The 21556-nt window shown below is 38.1% G+C and overlaps 1 protein-coding gene across 4 annotated transcripts in view; it reads right to left on the bottom strand.

Moving 5' to 3' along the window:
- Window positions 1–11071: 11071 nt before the first annotated feature.
- GHR (growth hormone receptor) overlaps window positions 11072–21556 on the bottom strand; it is a 129819-nt gene continuing 119334 nt past the window's right edge. For all 4 annotated transcript variants that reach the window (XM_042825592.1, XM_042825595.1, XM_042825593.1 and 1 more), the window contains 5 exons: window positions 21345–21523; window positions 17975–18146; window positions 15827–15917; window positions 14158–14227; window positions 11072–13878 (listed from right to left, as the gene is read on the bottom strand). In XM_042825592.1, the coding sequence (XP_042681526.1) occupies window positions 12916–13878; window positions 14158–14227; window positions 15827–15917; window positions 17975–18146; window positions 21345–21523 (1475 nt within the window). In that variant the 3' untranslated portion in view covers window positions 11072–12915. The remainder of the gene's footprint in view (window positions 13879–14157; window positions 14228–15826; window positions 15918–17974; window positions 18147–21344; window positions 21524–21556) is intronic.

The following is a 21556-nucleotide window of genomic DNA, read 5'->3' on the forward strand; positions in this document are numbered from 1 at the left end:
GGCTGTGATTCATTTATTTCTGGAACATTTCATCCAGTGACAATTGCATATATAAAAAATAGATCTATTAATTTTCAGAAGATTTCTTATCCACAAATATAAGCAGAGAACTTCACACTTTTGAAAAAATTATAACTATTTTTGCCTATTAATCTGAACTTCAGCCAACCTAAAACCTAATATTTTTAAGAGATAAAATTAATGTCAGAAAGACCAAAGCCAATCTATCAAACTGTTAGATGATGTAATAAATTGTTGCAATTAAAAAAATAAATCTGAATACATTTCCATAGACACAGTGACACAATTTTAGCTAAAACCACATATGGTGCTTTTAAAACATATGAAATGCTTCTTTCTGTATGTGTTACTGAAACATATTGGCTTTCCTATCCTCACTTTTAAAAACAAGAAGTTGAATGGATTCGAAATGCTCGTTTTCCACTGTGCATCTTTTAGAGGAAAAGAGTGAATCTCTGTTAGGTTTAATTAACTTAAAACATATTTTATAAACAAAGGAGCTTTTAGAAGGTACATATTAATACAGAATATCCATCTTTTAACTGTCTACGTGCTCTAATACTGTATTCAGACTTAAAGCTACATACATATTTTCTTATGAACAATCCATACTAGTATGAGAGATGAGACACTGCTGAACATAAACCTCACCATGCTAGTAAAGATCAATATTTTGAAGCACACCCATATAATTTCAGATTAGTAGCACAATTCCTGTTTGTACTGGGAGTTCTACTTACAGAATCTTCAACATGCAATTGCAAGATGGATCTGAAAGAATAGATAGGAATGTTTATAAAAATATTTCAAGTGTCTTAGAACATCAGGCTTCATCAAATAATAATTCCAGTGCAGATAAAGCATATATTCTGGACCAAATCATCAGTTCTGCATAGGAATGTATAAACTGTCTTTGTTACATGGAGTAAAGTAAAGGTGAAATGAGGGAGCTGATCCAGAAGGTAGAAAGTGTGTGCCACCCAGAAACTGAAGATGTTTCAACGTCCATGTACTTATAATGAAGTTATGCTGAAATATACATGTAAACGATCAACTGAGCAAGAACCAAACTGAATATTTCCAGGTCTTTATGTATGTGCAACATCTTTAGAAAAGCAGTAAGATAGTAGAAATCGTTCTGTGTGTTTAATAGAGTTTTCTCGTGTCCCCTGTTTCCTCTAATTAGCATTAGAGGGACTAATGTGAATTCATTACTTAGCACTAAAAACTATTCTTTAAAAAACAGTCATTTTTAAGAATCAATACTTCTAAGATACTGGTAATTTTCTTCAAAGCTGGTAATCTTAATGGCCTGTAATTTTTATTACAATGTAATGAATTATTCAAATCGAGTTTCAAATAATTTTTTAGGACATTCAATTTTGACAAACAATTACATGTTTTATTTGATAATCTACATGTACAATGTAAATGCTAAGCTGTAATCTTTCCAGTCCTTATCGTGGGCACTGTTTTATCCATTCCTCTATCACTGTTCCATGCCGTGCTTATGAAATTGTTTCAACATCTGAATATTGACTGAGGATGGAAGCTCAGGGAGCTGCCATGCTGCATGCTGTTTTATTTGTGTTTTCATATTCCATGGCATCATTTGTTTATGTAGAAGACAGGACGTGCTAAGCATTTGGCAGCATTAGCAATGATGCCACTGGGAATATAACTCCTGCTGAACAGAAAGAATACATTAAAAGTAATATGCTGTATTTTTAATGTTGTATTTTTCCAGCAGGAAAACTCATCACTTTTGGTGTAATTATTTTTACATGTTATGTTCTCCAAAGGCATTTTTCTTAAGCCTCCCACTTCTATTTTGAACTACATTTATTTGGAGGTAGGCTAAAGATTTAATGCGTGTTTTCAACTGCCACAAAACTGACGCCATTATTTACTCTCTACCTCCTCATCTCTTACAATCATTTTCTAAGTATTGCTTATGATGACCTCATTTTGGAATTCAAGGTTTCTTTTTTGTTTCATTTAACTCTGAAAACTGTATATAACCAAAAATGCTCAAGAGGCTCTCCTGATTTTTCAGCAGCACATTTGAATTGAATAAAGAGATCACTCTGTAGCAGACACTCCAAATCCTCTCACTGTTTTTCTGAGCTCCACCCATCTTGAGGACCAGCGCCAGCACTGGTGCTGACCTTGCTTCATTGCTCACTCTTGGAAGACCCTCTGGCATTTAAAACACTTGATTTTACAGAAGTCTCACCACAACGTAAGAAGACAGCGGAACCAACTGCTGCAGTCCCAGCCAACGGTGTCCACCAGCTTGCAGTGGCGTTTGCTTTTCTGACCTGTAGTTTGCTAATAGCCGGTGCCTGCGTCAAAGTGAGATCCTCTCACAGGCTCCAGAGTGCAGCACGCTCAAGGCAAGGCCTTTTGCTTGGCAGAAGCACGGAGCGAAGGCAGATGCTGCGGGTACCTGTGAGGGGCCGTGCCTCGCCCCACCCTGCGCACCCCTACCCCTCAGTGGGCTGAGGAGGAGCAGCACACACCCTCAATGGCGGGAAAACCTCTCGGTGGTGGAACACCCTGCTGCTGACCTCGGGGTCCCTTCAGCCCCCTTTGATTGCGGGATGCCGGGGGAAATGTTGTCAGGAGTGTGTTGCACATCCTCATGTTCCCTTGACATCAGCCTGAAGGCAGTGCCTTTGCTTGGCACCTCACAAAATGAACAAAACAGAACCTGAACACCTCAGAGGTGCACCTGTCAAGGACCTGACTTTATTCTCTGTGACGTTTGAATTATTTTTTCAAATGTCTCCTCACACTGGCATTAACATTAGCTGAACAGGAAGTTCATGTGTGAATATTCCTTTGAATAACGGCAAATTGACTTGTGATGAAGTCAGAGCACCATCTCTGCGAGTGACGGAGAGCAATTGGTTCCCATTATCTCCATTTCTAAGTATTGATGATGTGCCTATAACTCAGTTGACCAAGCAGTGATACTCTCTGTATCACTCCTTTTTCTGTGGGAAATTACCACAAAGAGCTTCTGAGAAAGCTGTCCAAGATACATGTGTAAGTGTGGCAGCATGTAGTGAAGCCTGCAAAGTAGACAATTATAATGTCATTAAATAACATTTCCAGAAAATCAGAGGCAACCAAGCCCTTTTCCCAGGGGGAGCTGAACAACTCCTCCTCCAGCTCCTTCTTACCTCGTCAGGTAAAAATTACTTGTTTTCCACACTAACGCTAAATTGATGACCAGGACATGCCAGTGGTTTTTTAATCCTGCTTGTTAAGGCCATGTATGTATTCTGCTTGATATTCTGCCTTACCATGGAAACAAACTGTGGAGGCAGGAGGTTCATATCAGTAAATGTAACTCTTGTTATAATAGGGTAATTAGCTAGAGACTGAAAGCTTCACAGCAAAACATTAACTATTTTGTCACTAAAATTATCATAACAAGGCTTCAGGGTTAGTAATGCTGAGTGAGGGAATATTTGCTAAGCTTCACATAATAATTTTGTTTGGAAGGGACTTCCAGATCTTACCGAGTTCAGACCTCTTCTCCAAGCAGGGCCAGCTTCAAAGCCAGACTGAGTTGCTCATAACTTGCCAAATTCAGTTCGGAATATCCTTAATTCATGATTATATCATGGCTTGAACTGGATATTTTTAAAACAAACTGTTTCATTTAGATAGAAACAACTCAGCCATATCTGCATGCCAGAATAAGTGGACTTGCTTTCAGAAATGCTAATTATGTCACAGCATGCTCAGATAGTGTGACTTAATTTGTGATGGAGAGGAAAGATGTTACATCTTCAGTGCTTGTTGATGCTGTCCTCAAAACTATTTCTGCCTGCCTCATAGAGAGAAGTCATGGGGGCATGCAGGGCCCTTCAGGTCTGACCATGTCCAGAGAAATAACATCTTACCAGTCACGTTAACAACAGCTGTCTGTAAGGAACAATGTGATCAGAATATCTGAGGACTGCTGTCCACTGGAATACAGACATAGTCAAAGTGATGAAAATATTTTTTGTGCACAGAAGATCTGCAGCTCAGATAAGTGCAAGTGGAGAAACTACTGTGCTCTAGTAGTTGTGGATTACACTTGGGATTCCAGGTGTGTCATCATGGCAGGTATTGATGGGGAAAGTGGAATTCCTGTCATCTCCCAGTGAACTCAGAGCTACTTGTACTTTCCAATTCACCTCTGCTTCACATACCAATTTTCATGAAATTTGTTATTCACTTTCTATTGTTCTTGCACAATCACAACTACCACAAAGATAAAGATAAAAAAAAAAAAAAAACAGTCCTGAGCAGTGAGATTTTAAAACACAGTAAACCACACAGTACTGTACAGTTTGTTTCTAATGTTAATTATTTAGAGGTTGTTTTACTTTATAGATTACATTCACAGGAAGACAGGCAACGAAGAATGAAATCCAAAAATTCAACTCTGTAGACGTCTCTTATATTCGCAATAAGGTGATACTGAATATCCATTTGTAAATACATCACAGATCCTGTCTCTGCACAAGACTACACAAAATCCAAACACCATGTCTGAGATATGACCAAGTGCTATGTCTGAGGTATGTCCAAATGGTTCTTGAATGGCTTGGTGCTGTGATCTCTGCCTCAGGGAGCCTGGTCCAGTGCCCACCACCCTCTAATGCAGAACCTTTTCCTAACACTCAGCTCGACCCTCCCCTCACACAGCTCTGTGCTTTCCGTCAAGTTCCATTATGACTGGTAAACAGGAAATTGAAAATTTCTAAAGTGTGTACCATTCTGTATCTCTGTAACTGCCTTGATTTAGGTGCCTCCAGGAGGACTCATAGGGGTCAGATGAAAAGATACAAACACACACTAGTGTTAGTGGTTCCACATGCTTGACTTAAAAATGTCTATAGTCTGCGCTAACTTTCTAACTGACTGCGACTGTGGATGGAAATCCAACTCTCTGTATCATGCTGTCTGCAAATCTTAGTCAGGAATAGCCCATGTTTGTTTGCAGCATAATGTTTAATAAGATATTTAGCCATGTGGGATTGAAGGTAGACAACATGTTCCAGCATTTTCTGCAGACAGGCTGGTACGTGCTGTTTCCAAGGGAAAAAAAGCCCCTTATATGTCATTAAAGCCTAAGAGACCTTTACAGTTATTTAGCTTGTCAGAACAATATTTTTGTTTTAAAAGTCTCGAACACCAACCAAGCAGGACTGAAAGCATTGATTTATACCATGGCTTTCTTTTTTTTTTTTTTTTAAAGTTTATTAAACTAATTAACAGGAAGAAACTACACAGTTGTTATTTACACTACAGAAGCAACAGATGTTTTACCCCTAGAGCTTTTTATAAAATAGGTCACTGGCTGGTCTCTTGGAGTCTGACAACTACTGCACTTCAAAAAAATGTTGCATTTTTAAGTACACTGTGATAACAAATCTAATTGCATTGGATTACATACTTCTCTAGAGCTTCGCATATTTTCGTTAGAACATATCTGGCTCAAGCAATTTCACTGAGAAGCTTTCATGGCACTTCAAGGCATTAGCTAATCTTCCTGATTCTGTAAACAACAAAAAACAAAAACAAAACAAAACAAAAAAACCCCAAAACACAAAAAAACACAAAAAAGTCATGAGAGATTTCCAAAACATAGGCAATAACTTAGCTTTTGGAATCCCACATTGCTAGACTACAGATGGAGGTTGGAATGCTGATAACAATTCTGACAATTCTGGGTAGCAAATATTCGGCACTCAGACTGTTTTTGAAGGGCTGGACCCACTCTTTGCATAACACAGTTTTGCAAGGAATCATGCTATCTTTGGTAATTTTCCAGACTTGTGCCTTACTCTTCCAAGGAAAGTACATTTAGTTGGCTCACAGAATCAGTTCCTGAAGAATTTTTCCATTTGGAAGGGCAAAGTTGCTATTTCTTTTGTTTGTAACTCAAGATTGCAGCACTGTACGTGCTACAGGAATAGCTGCTGTGAAATAGATCAGGGATTTTAATTTCTTTCTTAGTATGGGGAAGTATAGAACTCTGTATGGTTCTATACTTCATGTCTTTCTGATATAATATTGTATAGCTTCAGGAAGGAGCACAGCCAGCATCCAGCAGGCAGCCCACTCTTTCTCCCTTCTGAGAGCAGTATGAAGATGCACTCTGTTGAAACAAACATGGTGACCACCTGCCACAACTGTCAGACTGTGGTGGAAACCCAGGCTGGGGAGCCACAACCTTTCCAGGCTGTTGCATGCACTCAGAGAGGGTTCCTGGTGAGCAACTGAGCTGCCCAGGCCTTTGGTTTTGAGGGACTCCAGAATCTGGAAGTCCTTCAAGGGCCTGATGGCAGAGGGAGGTGTCATGGGTGCAAATGTGCCCAACTTGATGAACTTTTTGAGCAGGTGGCCATGTTGTGTGAGGAAATCATCAGGCAGTGTAATATTTAGATTTCAGACAGAGAAATTGATAAGTGATATTTCACAGTGACATGAGCAGACTGACAGCTCTGCCTCGAGTTCCTGAAAAGGAAGAAGCTAAGCTACCTCTCAGCCTTGAGGAGACACAATATTGTGTTCAATGGCTCTAAATCCAGACAGAGATTGGTGATGAATAGTATCCACAGAGGGTCTGTCTTTGAAGCAGTGCTATTCAACATCTTCATCAGTGACCTGGACATGAGATTGACTGCACCCTCAGAAAGTTTGCTAATGGCACTAAGCTGAGTGGTGTACAGTTGATCTAACAGAAGGAAGGTATTCCACTGAAAGGGACCTGGACAAGCTTGAAAAGTGGGCCCATGAGAACCTAATGAGATGCAACAGGGCTACATGCAGTCTTTAGTACTTGGGTTGAAGAATCCCGGGTATGTGTAGAGGCTGGGAACATACTGATTGCAACTCTGAGGAAAAGCACTTGGGGTTCTGGTGGATGTAAAGCTCGAAGGAAGCCAGCCATGTGTGCTGGCAGCCCAGATCTATCCTTCACTGCATTAATAGAGGGGTGGCCAAAGGGCGGAGGTGACTGTAGTACTTCATCCAGGTCTGGGGCTCCCAGCACAAGATTTGGAGCTTTTAGAGCAGGTCTAGAGTGGAGCCACAAAGATGACCAGAGGGCTAGAGCACCTCTACTACTAAGACAAGGTGAGAGAGATGGACTGCTTCAGCCACCAAAAGAAAAGGCTCTGTGGAGTCCTCATTACAGCCTTCCAGTACTTGGTGAGAGCTTATAAGCAGGATGGAGACCCACTTATTACACATTCTGAAAGTAAAAGGACATGACAGAAAGACTTAAAACTAAAGAAGGGGAGATTTAGGTCAGACGTTTTTTACTCAGAGGGTGGTGAGGTACTGGCACAGACTGCTCAGAGAAGCTGTGGATGCCCCATCCCTGGAGGCACTAAGGCCAGGTTGGATGGGGCCCTGGGCAGCCTGATCTGATGGGTGGCAGCCTTGTCCATGGCAGAGGGGTTAGAATGCCATAGGCATTAAGGTCTCTTCCAACCCATGCCATTCTGTGTTCTATGATATAAAACAGGAATGGAGAAATATGTGAAATGTATGTTGTTAGTTTTACTACTGAAGAAAGAGTGCAAGGAATCAGATTCCTGGCGTGCATTGTCCTGAGGTGTCTCTTAGCAAACATATTTCACTTCCTTAAGCTCAAAAGGGGAGTAATGATTGCAGTGGAAGCTTCATTTATAGGATTTGTGAGTGGAGAGTAGATTGCTGTCATCTCTTCAACTTTGCTTTTAATTCTACTCCCTAAAGATAAGCCTTCTTCAGACTTCCATTCTTTCCAACTGGGAGAAAGTAATTTTATGTTCCCTCATAATTTGCAACATGATGTGGAAGGATCCTCTGATTTCTGATTTTCAGTAAGCGTATATAACATTAGTGTGATAAATTTCATATATTAGGACATAAAAACTCTTATAATGTGAAAAAACTGCAAAAGTCTGTAGGAAAAAAAAAAAAAACCTATAAAACATTTGTGTTAATTTACAAGATGCATTGATTTTAATAGCTGTATCTGCTTTTCATTACAAATACTGACAACAGTGTTGTCATCCGCACCACTCATACAGCTCCACCTACAACTTGTTACCGTTGCTGTATTCCTTTGGCTATTGGTCTGCTTGGCCAGAGTCTTAAATATCACTGATATTCTTCCACTTCCATCTCTTTTGAACATTTTCTGTTATGGCCCTGAGTTGAGGAAGTGATGAGACGCTTACTCAGTAAATAATGACAGTTGTTATGTGATGCACAAATAATGGAAATGGATTTCAGGTATATCTCGCTTCTGTTTGGCATGATTTCTAGAGTTGTTAAAGCACTGACTGTATGTGCAATTAATGATAACAAAAAAAAAACAGACTTTGAACATTTAGATTAGATTTTAACAGAGATTTCCAATATAAATATACGTCCAGTAGTATCTTCTAAAAGTCAGTTGGCTAAGGAAACTATTTAGTACCAATTTGCACCGTACGTGCAAACAAGGATGTTCTCAATTACAATAAGGAAACGTGTAATGACATCGTAATCTTTCATAGTAATCCTTCTCCAAAACAGAGTTTGCTTTGCTTCTTCAATTTAAAACAAACAATCAAAAGAAATAAAAAACAATGCCATACTTTAAGCATTTTCGGTCTTTTTTTCTCAGATTAGTTAACCTGGCACCCTGTGGGATACTTCTTTATACAGGGTGTCTGGTTCCCTTAGGCTTCCCATGCTGCCTGACCTCTCTCTCTCCAGTGGCAATACTTTCATTTTCCACCTGAACTACAGGTGAGGTTCCTGCTCAGTAAGTTAGCCTTCTGTGCCATCTACTGGACTTCCAACATTTTGTTATTTTTCTATTCCTGTGCTCTTAAGAGGTGGTACTGAGCTGAGAACAACAGTAGTGCACCCAACATAGACTGCAATCATAAACGTGAATCATTAATAATAACAGTGAAAGCTTATATAACACCTCACACCTATTTAACCTACTGATCTTGCCTCCTGCATAGAGGATTAGGAAAAACATTTCAACTCAAGTAGTAAGCAAGAGAATTGTAAGCTGTTTTTTCACAAAATTATGCCTTAACAAAAAATTGTATAAATATTCAGTTTTTTGTAACTGTAATTTGGAAATCTTGATGCAGAAAACTGATTCAAAATCAAACTCCTTCACGATGAAGTGTGCTTTCTGATGACACCAAAAGGCAGAAACAGATACAATTTTTGCCCCACTTCAGGGAAAAGGTGAAAGCAAACAAATAGGCTGCTATGCAAGCGCCTTGTACCTTAATAACAGGTTACTGTGTTCCATATGAAAACAGCAAATTGCCAGTACAAAACACAGAGTTCATAGGCAAGTCCACCATCTGGACTTGTCTTCAGAATAAGTGCACTGTGCACACAACCGACAGTCGTTAGTCATTAAACTTGAGCTGCTGATGGAGATAGGAAGGAGCTCAAGATAGCTTTCCATAGTCCTCTTAAACTGATGGATGGTAGCTGCCACCAAGAGAGGTTGTTACACTACTTCCCTGCAAATACACCTACCTTCAGCTGCACGTCCCTCCGTCCCTCATCTTGCCCACAAGGATGAGCTTCTCAAGAAAATTGTTATGATCAAAAATATTCCTGTAGGAAGATCACTGTAGTTCCTTCTTCCTTTGCTCTTGGCCATGTGGTCCTGTGTATCCTCTGTGGTGTTCACCCAGAATTTTGTTCAATTAGTTTAACTCACTAATTAACAGAATATAGCTTTTAATATTCTCCTTCCATGAATATATTCAGGTTGGATCAAATAATTTAAAAGCAATTGCTGAAAGAACCGAAAATGTCATAGCTGGACTTCCCCTTATGGCAGCAGAGAACTACTGTACTTACTGCCATTTCTTACTTTAAGATTCCCCAACTGTGAATCCCCAGACTCCCAGTGGAGCTTAAACAATTATAGAGACTTAAAAAAGGCTTAACCCTTCTGAAGGTTAATTCTTCAAGAAGATACAAGCAAGCACATTCACTCATAAGGACAGTTAATTTGTACTAAGTTTATACAAACAGCACAAATCCTAAGAAAATAGAAATAGCTTTCTTTTCCCTTCTCATCAAAGGGTCCGGGTGAGATGAAATTCAGCTCAGCATTAAGACACTTCAATTAACTAATATAATTTTGTTTCTGCAAAACGTCCATGCTTCTACTCTGGTCTGAAGAGTCCCAACCAACTCTCCTAAAGCAGATGCCAAACCTGACCAGATAGGTAGCTCTTTAGACTGCTGGCCATAGTGGTAACTTACACACACCTGACACAGATATTTACATTCCCTAACCTGTTCTCCTCCACTAAGGATCAATTCAGCTGCCAAATTTATCATCAGTCAGGCTTTCAGATGAAGCAGAATCTACATAAGCCCTGTTGCTGTTTTTCCTGGAGTCCCAGAAGTGGCAGTGGACTTCTATGTACGGGGAATTGAATCATACCCTGACTGCCTGGGGAGGCAAGGATTTAGTCATGTCCAGCTGGATTCCAAAAGCTCCCTCTCTACCCATGTATAGAGAACACAGGCAGTAATAAATGACCAAGGTGCACACTAGGAAACATCCGAGGTATGACGTTTTTTATAGACAGACTAGATTGTATTTCTGACATTTCAGAGTTCATTTACTGATAGGTTTAAAGTATAATTATAAGAAAGTACTGAGGACTGTCAGAACCTGATTTGTGGATTGAATTGTAGGTGTGAATCTCAAACTAATGTGGTTTATTTATCTGCTACAGGCTGCGCCAGCCAAAGGTCTGCTGAATTAGTAACACAGTCTGGGCCAGTGCTGGGCACAGCATGTCCTATCTCCTTCTACAAATTTAGGTACGTCGTTCTATTTTTAACTAAATAAATATCAGTAAGTGAAAACACCAATGCCAGCAGGTATAGCTTGTGTTCAAAGGAAGGCTGTATTCTTCTTGACTCAGTAAGAAATACTCGATTTCTCCTAGCAGAATCTCTGTTCTCCACAATCACTGAATTATCTGCAATAAAACACATTCTGTCAGGACAGATCAAAGACAATACATTTATTAAACTTTGAGGAAAACAAACAAAACACTGACATAAGGAAAGTTAAATAGAAACTGAAAGACACATCTTCTGACCGGCGAATAATGGCTTGTGTGACCAGTAAAGTACCAAAACAACATTCTGAGTTTGATTGAGGTATTTAACTATTTTTGGCAATAGAAACAGAGTAAGAAACTTCTTCCAAACACACATAGGCTTTACTTGCATTAGTGTCTATCATCTATGAAATTTTATATGAAACTAAATAATGTAGCTGTTAGAAAAATATAGCAGCAAATTAGCAGAATACCTAATGCACATTTACCATAAGTACGTTCTAAACGTAAAAATCCCACCCAATAGTTGGGCTCAGTCCTGTAGCCCTTGGTCACAAAGAGAGCATCAGTGAGTTCAGTGGGAGACATCATGAGCAAGATCTGCATTCACGGCACGTCATACACTTCTGTTCATGTCAGAGAAAGGCAATGAACATCCCCATTTGCTTTATCAGAAGAACCCTGCTATGATGGAGCTATAGTCTAGTAAGGAATCTTCTGAAGCAATAAAAACTCATTGCAAAGCTCTGTCAAGTTCTTTATATACTTAAAAACAAAGAGAACTTTCCCACTTGGTTTTGGTTTTCTCATAACCTTTCTTTCCTAAGTCTGCCTAGCGCAGTCAGAGGAGATACTGTATGCAAAGAGGACAAATCCTTTTTAACAACACTGTATTAAATTCCTGTGTTCCACTGAAGACTTTAAATCTGTTTATAGCTTAAAAAATCAACCGCTGGCCAAATCCTGAAGTCCTTATTTTCTTAATCAATACTTCATGTGTTAGTCTAATAACTGTTGTGGTAGCTTTGTCCATCGGAGGGCTTCAGAAGTCGGTCAGATATGAAAAGATTATGCTACTAAATCACCAGAGCTTATTCATGTGTTTTCAAAAATTTTCAGTGAAAGTGTACTTCCATACTCCTTAATACTGTGGTCACTGAAATCTTGCTTTAAAAAAGTATATTATCATTAACCAGAATTTGATGAATAACAGAAATTTTTGTCCAAATATTTTGTATAGTTTAAAGTTTTCTACAAAACTTTAAATTTCATGTCTATTTCTATACTAGTTACCATAAGAAAGCAATAGGATCAATTACTCTAAGCTCCTAAAATATTTCAAAATTTCTCAACAGATTTTTTTAGAGGTATAAAATGGCTCTGTAAAATCTATCTTTAATTTTTGCTGCAAACAAAACTTTTATGAAACAGAAAACTTTTTTTCAAGACTGCAGCTCTTACATTCCTTGGATGGGCCATTGTAATTAAACTACATCATGTAGTGTAATATAAAACATCTACGCTTTTGTGCCTAAGTATTAAAATATATTTTATTAATTTATATGGATCAAAATAGATGCTTTTTTCAAACTACTTCTGTGGATTTTTTCACCCTCATGCTCAGTTCCCAATTATTGATAGAAAGATCTCTGTCAACTGCACGATTTTACTAAATTCTCAGATTTTAGACCACCTGATTTTTAGCTTTACAAAAAGCGTGATTTACTGTACATTAAACATAGTCATTTCAATGTTCAGTATCACAAAAATCAACACCCACAAGAACAAGACAGTCACGGCTAGTTAAGCAGTCTCAAGACAAATTCATAGATAATATTTACAGAACAAGAGGAATATTATGATGAATATTTTATGCTTCAACATTTGAGATAAACTTTTAAGAACCACAACAAATGTTTAGACTTCATTTTGGTTTCAGCACACAAGCCCAAGCTGACCCTCTGCTGTGAAATACTGCACACATCTAGTCAAAGAATTGCTACGGCATGATTTTGTTCAGCTGGTCTGTGCTCACATAGCCGCAAGACATGTTAAATTCTTTCTCTGGCACAGGCAGTGCAGTTGCATTGAGCACAAGGCCTTGTGGAGAGTGAACTATATGAATAGAAGTGTAGTCTGGGACAGGCATTTCCATACTTGGGGTTTCTGCCATTGAAGCTCCAAGACTGATACCAGTAGTGGTAAGGCTTTCTGTGGTGAAGTAAGTGTCCTCATTACAGCTTTGCTCCTGAACACGCGGCTCATCCTCTTCCTGGGAAATCACAGCAATACATTTTTTCACATCTGCCTCGCAGAAATAGGCATTGTCCATGGTGAAGTTTTGTTCTGTGCAGCCTTCGCATTGCGCTCTCCCCACCTTGGATTTCTGCCCTGGAGAAAGTACAACACTTCCAGCTGGAGTAATATCACTCACTTGAGCATAGAAGTCAGTGTTTGTCAGAGAATTCTGGTTACTTAGCTGAGTTTGGACTGATGGACTAGCTGAGTCAGTGCTCTCTGCAAAAGGAGGCCATGACTCTCTGCTTTCAGACTGAGTACTAGTAGGTGGCTGTCGGGTATCTGTGTTGGCAAGACTTCGAAGTGCCTCATCATCATCTTTCCTATGAAGGCACAAGAGATCCCCTTCCTTTTCTGTTACCTTCTTGAACTGATCAATGTCAGAGATGGCATCACATGTGTCGCTTGCACTGAAGTCTGTCTCTGGAATATCTGGTTCACAACAACTGGCACGTCCAGAATCATCATCCTTTGCTCCCAAGCAACTGTGTGATTTCAGATGATCATCGCTCAGGAGCCTGTCAGTATCTGAGACTCTGTTCTTTTCATCGGAGTCATCTATGTCTAATTCAATAAACTCAACCCACAAGTCATCATTGTATAGCTGTGTCTTGTAGTTGTCATGGCTGGCTAAGATGGAGTTCACTTCATCTAGCTTTCCTTTCTATAAAACAAGAAAAAACAGATGTTGTATAAGAAAGAATAAAAATATTTGTGCTTCTAATAATGCAAACTTACGGAAAGCTAACTGGAGCTGATATAATAATTACAAGAAGGTTTTTTTTGTTGTTTTCACATTTTATGAAAAGTTGTTCTATTGCATCTCCCCACACATTGCTAGAAGATGTAATTTCTTCATAGAAAATTGTTCTGTCTTTGATAGCAGTTGTAGCCTGCCACTACTACAGTGATTCCTACTATACATATCAGAATGCAACATTACCTTCAAGAGATCTGGGTCAATCCCTTTAATCTTTGGAACTGGCACAGGAGGAAAAATCAGCATTTTTAGCCTGGAAAAGAATAAATGATTGTTTTTAATTTACAGCAGTCCTTTTTGAGGAGGCTACAAAAAAGAAAGCTTTATGTCGCACTTAGACTTCTTTGCTTCAAAATTGAAACGTTTGAGGATTCAGCTAAAATTGTGCTAAGGAAAAGAATATTTTTTTCACACATTTCAAACTAAAGCAAAACAAAACAAACCCCAGTTTTTTGTAGCCTGCCTTGTTGGAATCACAAAAATTTATGCTGAAGTCCACTCTGACTCCATTCAGTTATTTTAATGCTTTATATAAGGAGAATAAACTAGAGCATTGCCAATTGTTTCCCTTTTTATGTTTTCCCAAAGGTTTTTTTTTTTTTTTTTTTTTTTTTTTTTTTTAAGGAATAAAGTAGTTCTTGCATGAGCCCAATTAATTTAAACAGGGGAACAGAAAAATAAAGTTGGCTAGGCCAGTATTCTGTTGTCTACAAGACTGTTGTTGATGCAAAAATTAATATATAATAAGAAGGTTTTATCATTGTTGAGAAAGAACTTGCTTAAATGTGTTCATGCTGCCAAGACATTATTTTAATCCTTCATAAAATGGATTTAAAATTCTCTGAGAAAATAACTAATAATTAGCTATGGCCCTCTTCCATTTTACCTCTCTGTTTCTTTTGCAAACACATAAATTGTAATCCCAAAAGGAAAATTCAACATTTTCTTTATACTGGATTACTTCTCTATTTTAGAAGGTAAATCTGAGTCCACAAATCAGATATTCTGACAGGACTGGGAACTAATCCATCTAATGACACAGCCCAAGGATTTAACCACTCATGGACTCAAGAAACAGTTCAGGAAGCATCTTTATTAGCTTCAGATAACTGTAACCTGTGTGTCTCAAGGCTTGATCCTATGGCATCTGTCCTAAGGAGCCTGGTTCAGAATTTGTGAAACAAAAGTTGAAAAAGAAATGAATTGGGATCTTTTTAGATACAGGAAAATATGGGTCCTGGGTATGACAATATGTATGTGTGCACTGGGGCTAGACCATAGCATTGCTCTAAAGTGAATTAATTCTGTCAAAATCTGTCCCTGAACACATATTTCAGGGAATGAATTTGCTGTGAGACCACTATCTCATTCTTATAAATGTGTCATTGTGACATTTTTATGAATGACACAATCCTGAGTTTTGTTTTATTTTATCCCTGTTATTTATAGGAGGCACAGTCTATCCATAGATGCCAAATACCACCCCATGACTCAAGCTCTTGCCAGGGCTCAGTGAAGTAGCCAGAGAATACTGGAATAGCCTTAGAACAAAGCCAAATATATAATTTGAGTGAAACTTTTGAGCAGAAGTGTGTAAAAAATACTGTTCACAGAATCTGAATGAACTAAAAATATACCAATTGCCTTCAAAGTCTACGTACACTAAGTAAATACCATATTATAAAGCGCTCTGCAATCCAAGACTCCTGCTCAAAGCCCTGTATGCACATGTGCCAGCATCCATGTAGCCTGAGCCGTGGACAGTGATCATCAAAATAGTGTCTGGTCCCAAGTTGAAGCACCCTTTTCTTAAACTACAAATAAATGAAATATGACAGATAAACCTCTGTACCTTGGCTGTTTAGACAGCAGGATTAAGATCGCTGTTATGGCCAGCCCACACACTCCGAAGGCAACTACTAAGAACCAGGGAAACTCGATTTCTGGAAACAGAGAACAGAAACATTAGCAAGAATCTGAATCCCTGTTGCACGTTCAACTTACACCTTCTCTGCAGTCACCTGAGAATTCCAAAGTCAGAAAAGCTGATAGGAACATTTTTGGTTAGATAAACGTGAAAGTTCTGTAGCAAGAAGAAATAAAAACATTCTGATATCAATAGTTTCCATGCTGCATTTGTGAGTCCACTGAGACTGCTTGCAAAAAGAGTCTGAACTTTTTGACATGAGCAAGATCATAGCACAGGCAATATATACAGCAAAAGCAGACTGGAGGAAAATTCTGTCAGCTGGGAGCATGCTACCAAGTAGACCCCTTTGTAGTTCATGTTACTGCTTCTGTTAGCCCAAGCAGAGAGGACCTTACTAACAGTGTGTATCAAAAAGGATGATGCCACTTTTTCTGAAGGCAGAACATTATGTTGTGAGCTGTACCAATTGTCAAAAAAAAAAAAAAAAAGTTTTTGACCTTGCAGGCAGCTACATAGAATTTCAGGCCTGATAAAAGTGATTTGGCAGGGATGAGGAACAATGCTGATAAATGAAATGTTTTATCTTCTAAAAAACATCAATTGCTTACTATTGCTTACTAAATGCTAATTCTGAATTGTAAATTAACCTGACACTGTAAAGTACAAACTATAGAGAAATTTATTCTGGCTGTAGCCTAAGATTCTTCTCACTTGTTCCCAATTTTAAATTTTATGTTCAAACTTCACTTTCAGGGTCAAAAAATACTGGGCAGGAAGCTTTAGAATTCTATACCATGTAGAGTGGCCTATACACAAATTTATAGCCTTCTAGGAAAGAGAAGTTTTCAGTTTCAGACATCTGCTCCCAGCTTAAGTCGTTAACTTCATATTTTCAAACATGACTACTTGAAGTTCTATATGATTATTTCTCTGTTAGTCAGGACCCTGTTCTAATGTAGAACCAGAAACTTCTAACATCAGTGAGACCAGAATCCAGCTGCTTAAAAAAATTAGAATACCACATGTGAATTTACTACATGTGAATTTAAGCACTTCACACCAAAAATGTCAAGTATGCATTCCTACAGGTGAAACACAAAACAAGGAACATAATATTCTGTCATTCTATACTTCCTCAGTTTTCCTCTGTGAACTTCCAGCTTGTGTCACAATCCAGCAATTCTGCAGATGGAGGAGAACTGACCTTCAAATAATTCGTTGCTGCTCTATAAGTACAGATATGAGTCCACTTGCAGATTGTGGGTTGTAGTGAATGAAGCAAACTGCTCGGCCTTGGATTTTCATGGTATTTTTTGTTCATATGCAGACACACACAGTGCAGACTAACTTGTGTAAACAAAATCATATGGACAGAACACTAGCTAAACTAGGTAATACAAGCTGCTAAAAAGGAGATTCTGGCAAGACTGTGAAAGACAACAGTTATAGGTTGGTTGTATTTCCATTGATGCTTCACAAAATGAAGTTAAGCAGTTTAAGATAATTTACTGCAGAGTTCATCTCGTGAAAAGTTTAGAAAAAGGCACTGTCTCATTCTTCTGATAGAAAAAATGCAGTGCCCAGTGATTGCTGCTTCTGTTTTTAACGGCAGTTTTAAAACAAATGCAAGCACAAAAGAAATAGGAAAAACCGTCCTTGGTTGTATCAAGGAGATCAGGAAAGCACAGCATTCTGATAACAGACTTAGAAAACAGTGTAACAATGTGATAGAAACCACAGCTCTTGCTTCACTGCTGGAATGCTCTCCCTGCACAGTGGAGGTTGAGGTTTATCTGTCTCCATTTTAGGCTGTATAGCATGTGTAGGAGCAGATACTATTTCTGATCCTCAAAGCTACCTGTACTTTTGCACTCTAGTGAACTGAGAAACAGTTGTTGAATTTAATTCTGAACCTGTGTGTAACTTGCATGCTCTTAATCTCACCAAATGACTTGCATGTGGTAGGCTAACTTATCAACCCATTCAAGCATACAACATCAAAAGAACGGAGAAAAAAGCAAAAAGATGGCAATGGTTATAAGAACATTATGATGCATTTATCTTATTTACCTTCAACACAATGAACAAATTCAATGCCTGCTTGAGTAAAGGAAACATAGAGGATTTCGCTGAACTCCCCAAACTTTTCGGAGGTACGCTGTCTGGATCGGACTCGGACCTCATAATCTCGTCCCATCTTCAGAGAATACAGTGGAACCACTGTTGAGAGCCTGGGTTCTAACTGCAAAGACAGAAAGGCTGTGATATATTTGAGGGAGTTGTACAATTTTACACTGCTTCTTGGTTTCAGAAATTAACATTCAAAGGTATTTTTTCCGCTTGGAACATTAAGGACACAATGAGAAGTGTTCAGAGAGAAGTCACACCATTTACTTCAGACTTACTAGCTAGACACTGGACTTTCAGGAGATGAAAAGCTAAGAATCAAAACTCTCTAAATACTCTGTGAAGAAAGGCAGCTGTGACTAACTCCGCTGATTTTACCTAGCTGTAGATTCTTGCTACTGTTAAGATACAACCTTATTGACACCACAATGCTAAAAAACTTGCTAAAATAACATGGGACCCTTAAAATAACTGATTCCCCCTGAATAATTAATTTTACGAAGAAAAGTGATTTACAGGCTTAAAAAACAAATTTATTGCATCTAACAAATCTAATTATTTTGCAAAGGTTGCATAGTTCTCAAAATCTTCAAGGATATATAAAATGAGAAAATGCAAAAAGAGTCTGGTAGAGCTGGCATCACATTGTAGGCTTTAAAATGCCTGCATTAGTTGCAACATTCTTGCTGCTGTGTATCAAACAATGTAGGAAATCATACTGGAGGTCTTAATACAAGGGATCGCCATTCTTTACCCCTCCTCCTCGTATAAAAACATGCATTTGAGCTCTGACTTTATAGTAGGAGTACAGAAAGTATAGAAAATCTAGAAAAATAAGGAAAATATGCACAAAATAGAAATTCATGTGGCAGATAATATATTCTATATTTACTTCAGTAAATTTACCTCTGTGAGGGTAAGAATTAAAACACTACTTCTGTGGGGGTAAGAAGAAAAACAACAGCCACTTGAAACTTCAAAGAAGCATCATCAATATCTTCCAAATATCACCACTGCTGCACAATCTACACTCAAAACACATTCTGTTGTTAGACACGATCTGTGGAGGACTGTCATCCTTGATGCCTCTAGATGCAAGTGTTCCCAGAGATGACCAGTCAGATTTTGGATGAGGAAGTGATGACCACAGATAGATCACTTTTTTTCTGCTAATAATGGAAGACAACGCAACTGGAAAGCATGGAGAAGGGAATATGATACTATTCTACTTTACTTATTTTCTGCAAAGAAGCCATAGAAAATAGCACACTCAATTTCACTGTAGATAAATTATTTTTTCTGGAACACTTCATACAGATTCTTGAGAAAGGGATGCTGCCCACACTAAACTTTATGTACCCCAGATAATAGCAGCAGTTGGAAAAGGCAGCATGCAAGCCAGCACAAAGAGCTGAAGAACATCAAGTAGAATTACTGTGGCTGTGTAACTGATGTGACCTGAAATTGTAAGACAGGTAAATGAAAAATTGAATGGTGTATGAGAAAAAACAATCAGGCTAATCCTGAAACCTATACAAAAATTGCAAGGCTCAGCAAAGAGAATTTAATAGAATTTAAGCATGGAAAATTCTTTTCTATGTTACTTTCTTGTATCAGAGTTATCCATCATTATGATGTATCTGTGCACTCTGAGATTATCTTCTGTGTACAAAACTAGTAATTTAATCAAAGCATAAGTGGACATCCCTTCCTTTCTGTTTCAACACTCATTTTAGAAGGTATTTGTAGGAAAGAATGCACAGGGAGAAACTGCTACTCCCCTGTGGTCAGTAGGAATTTTGCTATTCAGGTCAAGATTTTGTTCACAAATTTGGCTTTTGTATTCCAATTAATAGGGGCTCAATGCCATGTTTATGGTTTTAAAACGAAAGGTGCAGTAACACACAATAACTACAGCTCCGGTGCATAAACCCTTCTTTCTTTAGGCAAATACAGTATTCAGGAGTATCTGTTTTCTGCAAGAACAAACACTGAACTTCAAGCTTTGCTGTCCTGGGGAGAATCAATCCCAAGGCATACTGGAATTACTAACGGTACTGGAGCAAGAACAAAGGTTTAGAAGGAGATTCATATGATTGATACCTTATGGATTATAAAAAAAAATACAAATTGCATTTTTAAAGAGGTTTCTGTATTGCCACCTGCTTTTGTAAATCTTTTAAGAAGGCGGCAGATTTTCATGTTAAGAATTTATGGCAAAAGTTAGTCTAAGTCATTTGAAATGTAAAGATAATACAGAATACATAGCTTAGACAAATATAGAAATAAATTCAGGCAAGCATTTGAAAAAAGTTACAGACAATATAGGGCCTGTTGGTCTTTACTGTTACCAACAAGGGGACACAGAAAAACATAATACTAAGAAGGATCAGAGGAGAGAAGGAGCCCAGTAGTCTTAGCTATGTTTCAGCTGGTAAACCTGCCTTATGGAGATTAAGACAAATTCTCAGCAGTATTACCTGCTTTCCTTCTGTCATTTATCTCAATTCATTCAGTAAGAGAATAAAGAAAGAGTTGTGCTCTGAGAAGACATTACGTTGGTCAGGTATTCAGAAAAAAGTCTACACATGCAATTATTCTTTGTAGAATCCTGGCAGTAGGTCTTTATATACATTCAGGTAAGCTGGGTAGAATTATTTCCCCCATAACAGGAAAACTCCATGAAAAGTTAGTGATTTTTAGAATAAAATGGAAAAGATTCAAGAAGTAAACACCTCATGCTTTCATGGACTACCTATACATTCACAAATTATACATTTCTGTCTTGTTTGAAATTGATATGTTTTATCAATGCCTTGATTTTATTAGCTTATTGATCCAATTTTAAATCATAATTCAATCTTTTAAAAAATGCATTAAAACAATATTTAAAGCTATTAGAACACTGCAGAATCTGGACAGACATAATGACATTTTCCAAATACAAGATTCCTGTTCCACGTACTGAAAATACTGTGTACTTTTTCAAAGAGCTGAGGCTTAGGAAAAACAACAGAGAAACATTTTATCCTTGAAAACCTTTATATATTTGATTATTGCTACACTTTGTAATATAACACATAAGGGATTTCAGGGTTTCATTATCTTACTTGTATGCCAGCTATCTTGATATATAAAGTTAAAATGTCTGCCAGAAAATTTCGTAAGAATATGTGTTTATTGTTTAAAATTTAAGGCATCATCTAATTAGCATTCACAATACTGTAGCTTTCCAAAATGGGACAAATGGGGTAGGGACAGGACAAGCCTGCACTGGACTATGACTACTGCATAGTAAATATTTCCTCCATACCTCCTTCCATTTCGTCTCATTAACTTCTTTGTACTGCAATTCATACTCCAGAGTAATCCATCCTTTCTGAACATCTGCTGTTGGTGGTGGATCCCATCGTACTTGAATATCCCCATGGATCCCAGTTTGACTAGTATTTAGCAGAGTCCAGTTAAGATGCACAGGGGGATCAGGTAGTACTGTTTAAACAGAGTAAACCAGTTTTCAAATCA

The sequence above is a fragment of the Centrocercus urophasianus genome, unplaced genomic scaffold (genome assembly GCF_019232065.1).
Source record: "Centrocercus urophasianus isolate 14NV4802_14NV808 unplaced genomic scaffold, USGS_Curo_1.0 seq_25, whole genome shotgun sequence".
NCBI lineage: Eukaryota > Metazoa > Chordata > Aves > Galliformes > Phasianidae > Centrocercus > Centrocercus urophasianus.